Below are 14,404 nucleotides of genomic sequence, written 5' to 3' on the forward strand. Positions count from 1 at the left end.
AAACTTTTTATTATGGTTATACTATTGGCATATACAACAAATCTTATCATTTCATTATATATACTAAAATACAATTGACCTAACCTCAATGGATTAAGCACAGACATCAATTTCTCAAAATTTAACACATGTCTAAATTAATTTACACTTTTTGGTTTTCAATCAGCAAGTTACACTTTAACCCAATTTAAAAATAATTAATATTTTATAATATAGTGTCAGATTAAAACGAATTAACTTGTATCAATATTTGATTTTATATTATTAATTGTAATCCAACTAATTGTAATATTATTGTTATTAGTATTTGTAATAAGCCTATAATTAGGATACTCATTGTTGTTATTAGTAATTGCTCCAGTGCGGCACGAAGTCGATGATGCCGAGTCGGCTCCTATGTCGTTAGCTATGCCCGGTTTGGTCCCTCGGCACAGTGCAGGTTCCGTAGCGCGTCATGAGCACCAGGCTAAGGGGAGATTAGGTGAAATAGTTCTCCAAAGTTTGTTTGTTCATAGATGCAACGTGATTATAGTAGTCAAAATAATGTGCCAGCCATGCGATTCGAATCAACTTTTTACTGGAGGGAAGGCTTCGAAAAAGCATAGAGCGTGCAGGCTCAGTTCTCGCGCTCCTCACATCCGCGAAGTTGAGGCAGGAGAAAAAGCATAACTCCCTGGTCTCATAGGTTACCTTTCGATCTTCCTCATCTAGGATACAGATTCTTCTAGAATCTTTTATAAACTGAACTCTATAAATAAAACCACAACACACGAAATTATTGAAAACCCAACGTACCAACTACTACGTTTATTGTTTGTAACAACCATGGCTCATAAAATTAAAATTACTTTTTTTTTGCAAGATATCAATGTAATAAGAGTTAAGATATTCGGTAAGAGTTTGTATAAAAGAAATAATGCAACACCATTCAGCCTTAATATGATTTAGCATTCAGTAACTACATTTGAATATCTCAATTTCATTATAAATATATTCTTACATTTAACTATAAATAATTTTTTTGTTCCCTAAACTCTAAAGGATATGAATGGCTTTTTTGCCTAATTTTTTTTTTCCGAATATTTAGTCGGTATGCAACATCAGTAGATATTGACCATGGGCCATTACAAGTATACGGAGGAAAAAACTCCAAGATTTGCCATCCCTAAGGATTGAACTCAAGACCTTGGGTAAAACCTGGGATGCCTATGACCAGTTGGACTAGTTATCATTGGCTGCTTTTTTGGCCTAATGACAAGGTAAAAACGGCGAATGATATCCATAATGTCCCACATTGATTTAGGCCAAAAACATGAGATTGCGATAGATGAGTGTTTTTGTCAATACCATGGTGTCCTAATCCACCTTCATGAACCTCCCTGATCAATGAAATATGAATGCTATCTTTAGATATACACAGTTAATGATTCTTTAAAAGGAAGCCATATTAAATGTGGTATTCACCAATCACCAACAGCATGTTGTTGACAGTATAAGATCAGCTCACCAACAGCATACTACATTTTTATCTAGTACTTTTGGAACATGACTTTTAAGATGACTTGTATCGCCCTATATATAAGCATGTGATCCGTCCACAACATCGTAGATATCATCCGGTCTACTCTCTTTGACCAGGCCTAAAGCGACGACATGAGGGCTATAGCAGCTACATATGTAGGCTATATAGGTCCCTGTCCTGTGTAGCAAATTTAAACCCACAATATCATACTTTGTACGTACAGAGCACATGTTTTTCTAAAAAAGATCGAATTTAAAAGAAAAGATGAAATTGAAAACACTGGGATTTTTTATGTTTAATTTTTTGAAGTTTGATATGCAATCCTACTCTTCCACCAATTATACCTCTAACCATCATCACCACCACGCTCACGCTAACAGCTAGTAGCTACCAGCTAGTTTTATCAAACATACCCTATATATAAATCTATACTAAAACAACATGATCCATACTAATGCATGTGAGTTGGGGTACATGATAAGCCTAACTTTGACTACTAAACCACAAGAAATTTTGCTAATTAATTGTCAAAGCAGAGCCATCAAAAAAATTAAAGAGTACATCATCAAACATGAACATTTACTAATTAAAAGGGTGTACAACGTTAATAAAAATGTCCAGTCTTGCGTTTCGAGTGAATTAAGTAAATATTTATCTAAAATATTGTTTTATCTAGCATGCATTTTGAATAGCAAGATACATAATTCTTGAGTAAACCAGTTTATTAGGATGCAACTTAAATTCAATGTAGCTAGCCAGTCTCGAGGGATTGGGGCCAAGGACCCGAGAAGATCATTTTTGCTTTTGTTGAAGCTCGTCGGAACCTCATCACCTCCTGCAGGTCCTTTGAGTTCGATTCTCATCTTTTCAGGAATAAGAGAATGAGCCATTAAAAGTTTGAGAGTAAATTACATTTTTCATCCCTGAAGTTGGCACGTTTTTCACTTTTCATCCCTTAAGTGAAAAAATTACAATTTTGACCTTAAAGTTGACGGATTTTTTCAATCATCGTCCCTTGCCAAACGTCGTTAAGTTTCAGCCGTTAAGTCAGATACGTGCAACACACGTGAGGGACTGAAACTGCAAAAATGACAAGTTCAGGGACGAAAATTGAAATTTACTTTTCTGTTGTCATCGTCTTCATCTTCTCCGGCTGACTTTCGTCGGAAAATTCGCCGAAAAACTTAAAATGCCTATATCTCACTCTTTTCTTCGAGTTAGACCACAAAACCACCACCAAACTTCTCTAAATTAATTTTCGCACGAATCCTAACAAAAAAAAGTTTCTTAAAATGTCGATATTTCATGAAATGTAAATGAAAAGCATCGTAAATGAAATTGTAACCAAGACCCAGTTGACCAAAAAAATCAACAAACTAGCATGGGACTTGTACGAACTGGTAAATTTGAGTGCAAATAACTTATAACCGAAACGAGATCCAATGAATTGGTTGTCACACCCGAATTCTTCGTACCTCAATCTACAAATCTAACTATTGTAACAACTTAAAAACCTTAACGATTGACCAGTAAACTATATCAAAAACCTTACGATGAAACTAACATCTAACTAAATCGCCAAAAATGAAAGGTAACAAATCGCTATGAAACTTAACACAATACTAGATGAATCAATAGTAAACTCGTAACAACTTTTAGAATGAGATTTCGACGTAAGGATTTTACGAACAACGGATTTAAAGTTTCTATACAAAATATAGAACAATAGCTATAATCAACCAAATGACGAACTGTAAATTGTTTTGAACTTCTATTACATAAATTAAGAATCAGGTGACGATGATCGGAAATTTTGATCTGAAATATTTGAGTTGCAAGGGCTTGTCAGGCTTCCTAGTCCTTTCGTCCTTCTTTGCTTCCTCTTGATATATATTTCTAATTTTCGATCTTATGTCTTTGCCTCATTGACAAAAACCGAACTCACATGAAGGGATCTCCCTATTTTGTACTTTTTTTTTGGGTGCAGAGCTTATGGAATAATAAATGACGCACACCATTGGTGTCTTAGTGAGGAGCACGTACACCTAATCTAACATGGACTTATTTACGAAAACATAAATATTGCATTCTTGGAACAAGCTAAATCGTATAGAAATATTGCTCAAAATCCATGTTATGGGTATTTTGAGTTTTCCGGCAAGTGTTGAATCTGAAATCTTTTGGTTAGGATTCGTGTGAAAATTAATTGAGAAGTTTGGTGGTGGTTTCGTGGTCTAATTCGAAGAAACGAGTAAGATATCGGCATTTTAAGTTTTCTGGTGAATTTTCCTACGAAAGTTAGCCGGAGAAGAAAAAGATGATGAGAACAGAAAAGTAAATTTCAGTTTTCATCCCTGAACTTATCATTTTTTGCAGTTTCAGTCCCTCACGTGTGTTGCACGTGTCCGACTTAACGACGTTTGGTGAGGGACGATGATTGAAAAAATCCGCTAACTTTAAGGTTAAAATTGTAATTTTTTCACTTAAGGGACGAAAAATGAAAAACGTGCCAACTTTAGGGACGAAAAGTGTAATTTACTCAAAGCTTTCTAAAGAGCACCTCGGGTTTTGATCCTTCTATTGATATAAAGTCTACAACTTTTAACAGCTTATTGTTGGTTGCTCATCCAAATTCATGCCCGAAAGCCCCTACATTATAGAATATAGATGTATATATGATGACATTGTATTTGCATCTAACCTTATAAGCATAAAATTTAACGATGTTTAGCAAGGGACAATGATTGAAAAAATCTGTCAACTTTAAGGTCAAAATTGTAATTTTTTCACATAAGGGGCGAAAAGTGAAAAACGTGTCAACTTCAAGGACGAAAAATGTAATTTACTCTTAATTTAAAGTTCTACCACCAACTCCAATTTTCAAAGATAATTTCATTTTAAAAAAGCTCATGACTCTATTCTTAAGCCAAAGATTTTGAGTCTCGGGTTTTGGATGTACCAACCCATCTATTCAGAGGCGGTAAAAAATTTTTTTAAAAGGGACAGATTATAAATTCCATGAAAAGTAAGCCCAAAAAAGGGCAAAATGTTTAATACCTACAAAACTTTTTAATAATCTATGAAAAAATAAAAAAAATACATGACAAAGTTTAAATTACGATAAGGGGGCATTAGCCCCTTTTAATACCGCCCTTGCTTCTATTGATGGCTGTTAAATCAAACTTATACTTAATACCTTAAAGTGAACTAAACCTAAAATTCTTATTTATGACATTCAACTAAAATTAGTACTAACAACAGAAGAACTATATCAAAATTTGTCATTCAAGAATCAATTACCAAAGTATATACAACAAAGGTTTGTGAGGTAAAACTTATTCATATCAGGAATTAGTAGTTGATCTTCGTATGTAATGCATGCAACTGCTCTTCTACTTTTTGCGCGATAAAACAAGAATTTTATTGATTACAACTAATTATTGTACATTAGTGTTTATTGATATAAAACGAGAATTTACACTCGATTTTATTTTTCATTCTTGGCACCGCCTTTCTTTTGTTTCCTTTTATCATTGATTTTGCTTTGTGAAACGATCACATGATCATTATTTACTCGTATATTAGGGTAACATTAAAAATTTATAATTTCCCTCCATTAAATAGGTCAAATTTATAGTAACTAGCTTAAAGTAAAAAACATTACAATTTTAGGCCTAATTATGATTAATTTTTGCAATTGACGCCCAATTGATAACGTCTATTATATTATGCCGTTAACTACATTGACCAACGTATGAAGGTATAAAGTACTGTCCTTTACACCTTGACTAGGGACTAAAAGTGCAAAAAATTAACAACAAAAGGGACAAAAATTGAAATTTACCCATATATTTGTAAACGGCAAGAAATTTTGCTAATTAATATGATCGAGCCTCTAAAAAGTACATCAGCAAACATGAATAACATTCACTAAACGGGTGCACAATGTTTAAGTGTCCGTCATGTGTTTTTGGGTGAATCAAGTGAATATATTTCCTAAATATTGTTGTTTATCTAGAGCATGCTTTTTATTAGAAACATAGTTCTTCCCTAAACCAGTTTAGTATATATATGTATGAAAGTTATTTTTAGTACAAGGGTTTAAAAAAAGTACAAGGTATTTCCTCATTTTTCTTCCTTCTTCCTTCCATCTCTGACCACCACCACCATGATCATCTCCGACCACCACCATGATCCTCCGGCGACGGCGACCATCTCCGGCGAGAGTTACACATGTGTAAGTACAACTTTTTTTTAGCATTTTAGGGTCTAAAATTTCTAGGTTTTTTCCTTCGCGAGACAATCACCACCAGCCACCATCATCTCCGACCACCCAACCACGGCGCCGGCGCCGACATCAAGGGCTTCGCCCGTACCGTAGCAAACAGTCACCATCTCTTGGATCGCCGTCCATCAAATCCATACGATTCCCATATGCGTCCTTTGACGGTCAGCTTAGAACGGATGAGGGCCTCTGGCCAGTACCATATCCACCCGAAAACGAACCTTATTCTCGCTGGAAAGTTAACTTATGTGTAAGTTGTAGTTACACATGTGTAAGTCTCGCCGGAGATGGTCGTCGTCGCCGTCGCCGGAGAATCATGGTGGTGGTCGGAGATGATCATGGTGGTGGTGGTGGTGGTGGTGGTCGGAGATGGAAGGAACAAGCATGTGTAAGTTAACTTAGACATGTACTTTTTTTACTTTTTTAAATGCTTATACTATAAATAACCCACCCCTATATATATATATATATATATATATTTGTGTTTGTGTGTGCATATTTGCACTAATTTTCAACAAGGATAAAGGAAGGATCCCTATATAATTAGACTATAACTTAAGTTTAACATAATTAGGATGCAGCTTAAATTCAATATAGCCAACCATTCCCTAGGAGTTCTGGTCAGGGATCCAATAACAACATTTCTGCATTTGCTGAAATTCGTCGAAACCTCATCACCTCCTTAGCGAAGTTGAGACTCTTATGAGCATCCGCAGGTCCATTGAGTTGGATTGTCATCTTTTCAAGGATAGGAGAATGAGCCAGTAAAAGCTTTATAAAGAGCAGCTCCGGTTTTGATCCTTCTATTAATAGAATTTCTACAATTTTCAACTGGTTGAATGTCTGAATCGAACAGCCTGAGGCTTCCAAATAACTTATTGCTGGTTGCTCATCCAAATTCACGCTCGGAAGCCCCTACATTGAAATTAGATGAATAATGACATTGTATTAGCATCCAATCTTATAATAAGCATAAAAATAAAGTAAAAACTATAAGTCTACCTTCAGCACAGAAAGGCGTTCTAAATTAGGTAAGTTCCGAAGCATAAACAAAGCACCTTGAACTTGATCCAAATCGTCTAATTTTATATCTATGAAGCCCCAATGCCTTGATCTATTAGCCACGCCTGGAAGCCACGTCGGAACCTTTTCTGAAATAAAAAGCTATGAAGTGGAAGTGAGATTTCAACCTGCCAAAGAACATGTGACAAGTACTTTGGACTAAAAATGTAGATTGAACAACTATAAGATTAAGTTATATGTTATGCCTCAATAAGATTACCACTGATTGAAAACTGTAGAGTGTTAGGCAAGTTACGTACATACGTAACTAGCTTTGTTCGTTCTGCTTGTGCTACACTTTGTGTTGATGTCAGGGTATACATCAAGACATATGTAAGGCATTGACTGTGTGACAACTGGGGCAATGTAGCATCAGGGTAAGTGATGACAATCAAAGTTTCCAGGTTTGTAGCTTGGATATTAAAATGGTGAACATTAATGCAGTACATCAGTTTCAAATATTTAAGCTCTGGTAAGTTGATGAGTTTTCCATGTAAGCTTGCCCCGAATATAACATTGGAGAAAAAAAGAGCTTTGAGATAGAGAAAGCCTTGTAAATCAAGCGGTGGATTGAAGATACAGGCTGTTTGGAATTGCAATTTCCTCAATTTTAGAGACGAATACACAAAAGATGGAAGTTGATAACTTCTAATGACGCGTTCTGTAACAATCAACGATTCTAGTAGGGGAGACTTGATGTTGAAATTGTAGAAATTGAGGCATGTCTGAAGGCCCAAATTTTTAAGTTGTGGTAAGGTGATCAGAGTCCCATATAACTTGGCCCCAAAATCAATATTCGTAAGAATTAGATCTTCGAGAAAACTATATCCTTGAAACTTAGGTGGCGGCTTTAAGATACAGTTCTCGAGTATTAAGTGCCTTAGTTCTGTACACAAAAACATATAAGATGGAAGGTGATACCATTGATTTGAATTAGCAAGGATGAGCTCCCTTACACCGTTTCTTGACAAGAGTAAAATCCACTGATCGACTTCTTGGAAACTATCAAGAATCATATCGGGTATATGGAGATATAACTTCAAGATGGCACCTTTATGAAGGTTCAAGATTTGGTTTGTGATCCTTATAAACCCATTAGGATCAAAAGCTCCCTTTTTGGCAAACTTATCTGAAAATTGCTTATCAAGAACCAGTTTCGTCATTGTGGTCCATTTGTACCTCCAGTATTTTGATAGAATGTTTGTCCTTATAGCATCTTGAATTGGGAGCTTCTCTAAGATCGAGTCAATCAAGTTCTCTGGCAAGTTACTGATTCTATCTTCTTCTGCAGAAGTTCCAAATCTCCTCTGATGGTTATCTGTCATTAGATTCAAGAAAAACAATAATTAGGTATTTGAGAAAAAAAATGAAAAGCATAAGTATTTCTAGAGGTTTGCAAGTTTTGGGTGATAACGAAACATGTGAGGAAATTTAATGATTTGATTCACTACTTATCATTGTTGGTTATAAGCACTTTTCATATATATATATATAGTAACAATTTCTACCAAGTAAAGGCGTGATCAAGTAGAGTCCAGTTTATATAATGCAAGATCAAACTCGAACAACCATAAACGTCGATGCTTGAAACTCAACTCCAACCCGTTGGAGCTAGATTAAAGGTTAAGGCTTGGCTTGACCATATAATCAACGCTTTAGAGCTTGCTTAGACTTAATATTAGTATTAAAGTTATTAGTATAATTCAACTCCATACTTTCGAGTCTGGCATGACAAGACTCGATAACTCTAAGTTCCACTTGACATGACTAGACCAAGTATTTTAACCATGCACGTACAAAAAGGGATATCAATGACAGTAAACTCAACAAGAATCAACAAATATTTATGAGCTAAAGTAGTTAATTACATGCTTGAACCATAAATAGTAAGTAAAGTAAGAACCAATGACATCTTTCACGGGTTTTGGGTCCCAATACCTCGACGGTTTATGGGGGAGGTTAAGATGTAGACATCCTTACCCCTACCACAACAGTGTAGAGAAGCTCTACTTCCAGGTTCTATTTAAGATAGAAAAAGACCTCCAGCCTTGCAAGGCATGAGGACCTTTGTCTCCCAAGGCAAGGGTGTTAACCACCTATCCAACCTTGCTTGAACCATAACTAAAGTATATAATTCTTATAGATATGACATGAAATAGCTAAACCTTATGTTGCATACTTGCATATATAAAGGGCACATTCTAATTTATCTTTCAAGCAGTAGATTTCTTGATTATATTTCCAATGGATAGGTGCAATTCAAATGTCTGAATTATTGGTTGGGTTGTATTTTTTCTTGTAACCAGCAAACTAATTTTGTCAAAAACATGAACGCAGTCCGGATTGAGTCTGGGGTCACCGAACAGTTTTTATGATACTGTTAAATAGATTGTGGGGTTGCCACTTAACATTGAACTAAACATAAAATTTTATACATATTGTGGGGTTGTCAAGGCCACCCTGACCACCATATAGCTCCCCCAGTGGACTTACAACACATCAATTAATTGCGTAACTAAAATTGGAACAATTTATTATTTACATTCATCCGATTTTGAATTTCCCCAAAGTTTGGGTGATAAAAGTAATCAAATTTTGTTATGGCAGAAAGAAACATCTTGATGGCATGTCTTGCTAACTCATTAAACAAAGGTTTTGACATAATTAATTCAATGGGAACAAAGTCTCTGTATTGAAACCGAATTATTACTAACAATTAACAACAAAAGAATATCAATATTCGTCATCAAGAATCAATTTACCAACAATGTATGTATATATACATTAATACATATATATATATATATATAGGTTTATGAAGTAAAAAGTAGAAACTTACTCATCAAGAATTAGTACTTGAGCTTCTATGCAACTTCTTTTTATCTTTTTGAATGAAAAACAAGAATATGATTGATTGATAATAGCAGATTATTTAATGCGTGTTGTGTGTGTGGGTGGGTCTGGGTTTACGTTGGGGGAGGTTGAAAACAGAATTTTTAATTTATTTTTCCCTTTCGGTTTCCTTTTAGAAAACAAAAACACAAAAGATTTTATTTTGTTACCTAAAACCAAAAAATATATATTTTAAGTTTATTTTTTAAAAAAAACTTTAATTTAAAATGGAAAAATTCCCTCAGGATATAGTAAAATGTTACAGTTTATCATGGTTTATTAGAAAAGGAAAATTTAAACTAAAAACATAAATAAATACATAAAAAATATTACAGTTGATCAAGAGCTTTTTTAACCATGGTTAACATGATAATCTATAAACCATCCAAATGAGTAGTTAAAAACATAAGAGTTGTCTCCTTAAAATATTTATGTTTGGTTGAAATGAATGAATTAACAACGGAATGAAATTAATAGTGGAATTAAAATTGTAATTCATTGAGGGAATGCTTGGTTGGGGGCATTGACGGGTAGGGAATGACTAACATAATGAATAATCATGCTTGGTTAACAAAAAAGTGGTTAATGAATATCAAAACTAAACAATGAGTCATTATACATTAAAATGAGGGTAATAACCATCATTACCCATCTTTTATAAAAAGAAACTACCATTATTCCACATTTATGCGCCTTTTCCTACGTCCCGGAATTCTCGTTTTGTCCTTTATTAGAGTTTACATTTTGCACATTGTTTAAATATAGTAATAATATTAATATTAATTTAAGCACTATTTTACTTATAATTATACTATACATAATTAATATTGATATACCAAAATATCTACCAATATATATATATATAACAAGGTCCTAAATTCTTTTATAAGAAAACAAGGACCGTAGATGAACTCAAACTTTTAATCACAACCCTTAGATCAAAATAATTGTATTATTACCAAATTGATTATTAAGTTAACACGACATTAATCCTTATACTCTACATATTTATACAAATATAACCTTATGTGTTAAATTAAATATTAAATAAAAATAATTCGTGTGTTTTCGTTTTTCTCTATATCCCTATTATTAGTTATGTTTCCTTTAATATTAACATAATACTTTATTAATCTAATATTACCAATTAATTAATATTGTATACTACGTATAAAGTTTCTTCCAAAAACTTTTCTTATTCTAATTTATTGATAAAACTAAAACTAATTTATGACTTATGAAAATATCAAAAAAGAATTTATTAATTTATTGATAAAATTAGTTTATAACCTGACACTTTTTTCAGTATTTTTAATGTTCATTACAACCAGTATATTTTGTTACTTCCAGTATTGTAAAACCAATTATTTCATGTTTTTGTTTTTTAATTTTTTTATTTATGATACTTCTAACTTTTTTTTATTTATAAACTTTAAAATTTATATTTTATTATGAAATAACAATTTGGTATTATTTTTTAAGGGTTAAGTATCCTGGAGTGTAAGTAACTTTACAACTTAGTTTATTGTTTGTATGCATCAAAAAATTTAAACATTTTATGTAAGTATCTTTCTAAATTGAACACATAATGTAAAAATGTATACGTGACAACTATATGAGCTGCCAACGTAAAAGTTTTTGATTGGTCAACGTAAAAATATTACATTAAGTGTTCAATTTAGCAATAAAATAAAATAAAACAAGATTAAGGCTTTTATAAATCGACATGTGGCGTATTACGTGTATTTATTACTATGTTTGATACTCAAACGATGTATGCAATGACTATATATACTATACCATTGATTTTTTTTAAAAAAGATACATTATGAACATTCTTTATCATATGCATTTAATTTTTTTAATGATATATAATTAATATTTAAAAAAATTTTGCGAGCCCATATTTTATACGATTCTTATTAATATTAGTTTTTCTTTTTAATTTAATTTATATATAAACTCTTATTATTATTATTATTATTATTATTATTATTATTATTATTATTATTATTATTTAAATTTTAAAAAAATAATAGGTTAGAAGTTAGAAATTTGACATTTACAGAAAGGAAAAAAAATTGTTCGAATAATACAAAAGAACATATATAGTACTTCAGTTCTCTATATAATAAATGAAACCTTTATGTAATTGATAGATAATTAAAAATTTTAATATTTTCGATAATCAGTAGTAAACCCTGGTTCATATTTATTAAATATTAAATAATAAATATATGTGAAAGTTTGTTTTAATATAGAAGTTGCCAAGTTATTTTGATATATTGGTGATATACTGAGTAATATAGGTTGTATTCTTTAAAATGTGAATATAAATATTATGTGGATTAAAATAACGTCATCAACTAAAACACTATTACAAGTTTTAGTCTAACCAACTCAATGATTACTATGAAAGCGACTCAGGTGGTACCCTTTCGTAATTTCGTTTAGTTTTTGCTATTGTATACAAACTAAGTACATGAGGTTGAAAATGGAATGAACTTAAAAATTGAAAATACTATGAAAGTGAATAATGGTAAGATTTTGTAAAGGTTAATAATATTTTAAACCATTTTATGTAATAATAACGTAAATTTTATGGTAACTTACATAATTAACAAAAATATTGTCATTATCATAATATAAATTTTTTACAACATGTAATATATGAGTGTTAACGTATGTTTTTTTATAATGCAGTAATATTATATAAATTATATATGTTCACTTGCGTATTACGCGGGACAATAATCAAGTATATATAAATATAATAGAAGAAGTTTTAAATAAAAAAATATTATTATACTTATATTTAATTAACTTTTATAAATCAATCTAACTAAGCAACATCAAAGATAATGAAATACTTATTGCATTCTTTAGTATTCCCTTTGCATTTCCCATTTCCATTCCTTTAATTGAACCAAGCACCCCTGAGTCATTAGCATTCCTTGTAATATTTGATAGGTATGGTGGAATAGAATGAAATGGAATTAATTAAAAAAAGAAGAATGAATTATCCAATATATATTGTTTGTTTGGTAAAGGGCTTTTGGGGGATTTAGGAGCTTTAAATCCCTGAGCTTTTAGAAAGAAGCTCCATTTATTACGATAGCTCTGTTTGGATATGCATTTTAAATTAAAAGCTCCAACTCCAAAAAACTCCTAAAAGCCCCGAAAGGTCTTTAAAATAAAAGCTTGTGAAAGAAGAGTTGAAATAGAAGCCCCAGCTCCTAGCCCCATCTCTAAGCTCCAGCTCCAAGCCCCTTAACACAACACCGGCTCCAAGCTTTTGTATCAAACATACCCATAATAGAAGGTAGTGGGTTAATGAAGAAGTTAGAGGGCTATATTTGTAATTTCATTCCATTTTAAATAAATTTAAATATGTTGAAAAAATGAGAATTTGTACATACATTTTAACTAAAATCATGTTCAAGCCTGACATCATTGTTAGGTTGTAATTATAAGACTGTTTTGAAAGAAAAAAGACTTTTATAGATGTTCTATGATTCTATTGTCATGATATTACGATTTGTTACCAGTGATTTGAATAGAAGGGAAAAAAAGAATTGTAATAGGACATAACACTTATGCTATGCCTCGTTCCTCACTATTCATTAGAAGGTATAATAAGTGATGATTTAGTTATTTTTTAAATACCACAATAAAAAAATAATGTTATTTCTATATTAAATAAAAAAAATTTGTTATGACATAAACATTCGCTTAATAAACTAATTATATTTATGTGAAACATAAAGTATATTATCTGCATATTAAATAAAAATTTTGAAACATAAAGTATAAGTTTTTATTTAATTATGATATCATAAACACTTTTCTTCATAAAATTAATTTCATTTTATTTTCACATAAAAATTCTTTTAAATTTCCATTATCTCAAAATTTTTGTCATAATAGATTTTTAAGTTATCTGTAAATTATGAGGTTAATAAATTAATTATATTTATGTGAAACATAAAATATATTATTCCAAGGTTATGAGAAATATATATTTGTTTGTTGTCTTCGCATACTATGTAAATTTAATACAAAGAAAACTTGAAGGTAACTATATGTATAATGTATTTTGATTATCAAAATTATAAAGTGTTTTAGTAAATTATCACATAGATTTTTGGTAATACGCTCAATCAATTTCATCGCAACGTCATAGCAACGATAGGTTTTCACAAAACTTTTATTAATATGCCCAGGTTGAACCCGAGTTAATTAGCTAGTGACACTGTAAAACAAGAAGAACAATGAAGAAACAGAAGTGGAGACTGAAGAGAATGAATTATTTTATTATTCATCCTATCAAAAGAATCATATATCATTCACATATAAATATCAAGTTATAATATAGAATTTCTCATGGTTCTTTCAATTAAAATGGTTCTCACATGAACATAAATAATTATAAGTATAACTTGAGAGTTCATATGTGAACGAATATGTTCACATATATCATTCATATATAAACATCAAGTTATAATATAAAAGGTCTCATAATTCTTTTAATTCAAAAGGTTCTCACATGAACCTTTTCTTATATATATATATATATAGTGGGGTTGAGTATTATAAAACAAATATTAAAATAAAACAAATAGGACAAGATTTTGACCCTTAGA

General features: G+C 31.4%; 1 protein-coding gene across 1 annotated transcript; it reads right to left on the bottom strand.

Annotated features, from left to right (window-relative positions):
- Positions 1–6,428: 6,428 nt before the first annotated feature.
- Positions 6,429–8,194, bottom strand: LOC122583430 (F-box/FBD/LRR-repeat protein At1g13570-like). Its single transcript, XM_043755833.1, has 4 exons — positions 7,791–8,194; positions 7,090–7,514; positions 6,810–6,958; positions 6,429–6,722 (listed from the first exon to the last, which is right to left on the bottom strand). The coding sequence occupies exons 1-4, from the start codon at positions 8,192–8,194 to the stop codon at positions 6,429–6,431; spliced, it is 1,272 nt and encodes a 423-aa protein (XP_043611768.1).
- Positions 8,195–14,404: the final 6,210 nt, after the last annotated feature.

This window comes from Erigeron canadensis, chromosome 9, assembly GCF_010389155.1.
Source record: "Erigeron canadensis isolate Cc75 chromosome 9, C_canadensis_v1, whole genome shotgun sequence".
Lineage (NCBI taxonomy): Eukaryota > Viridiplantae > Streptophyta > Magnoliopsida > Asterales > Asteraceae > Erigeron > Erigeron canadensis.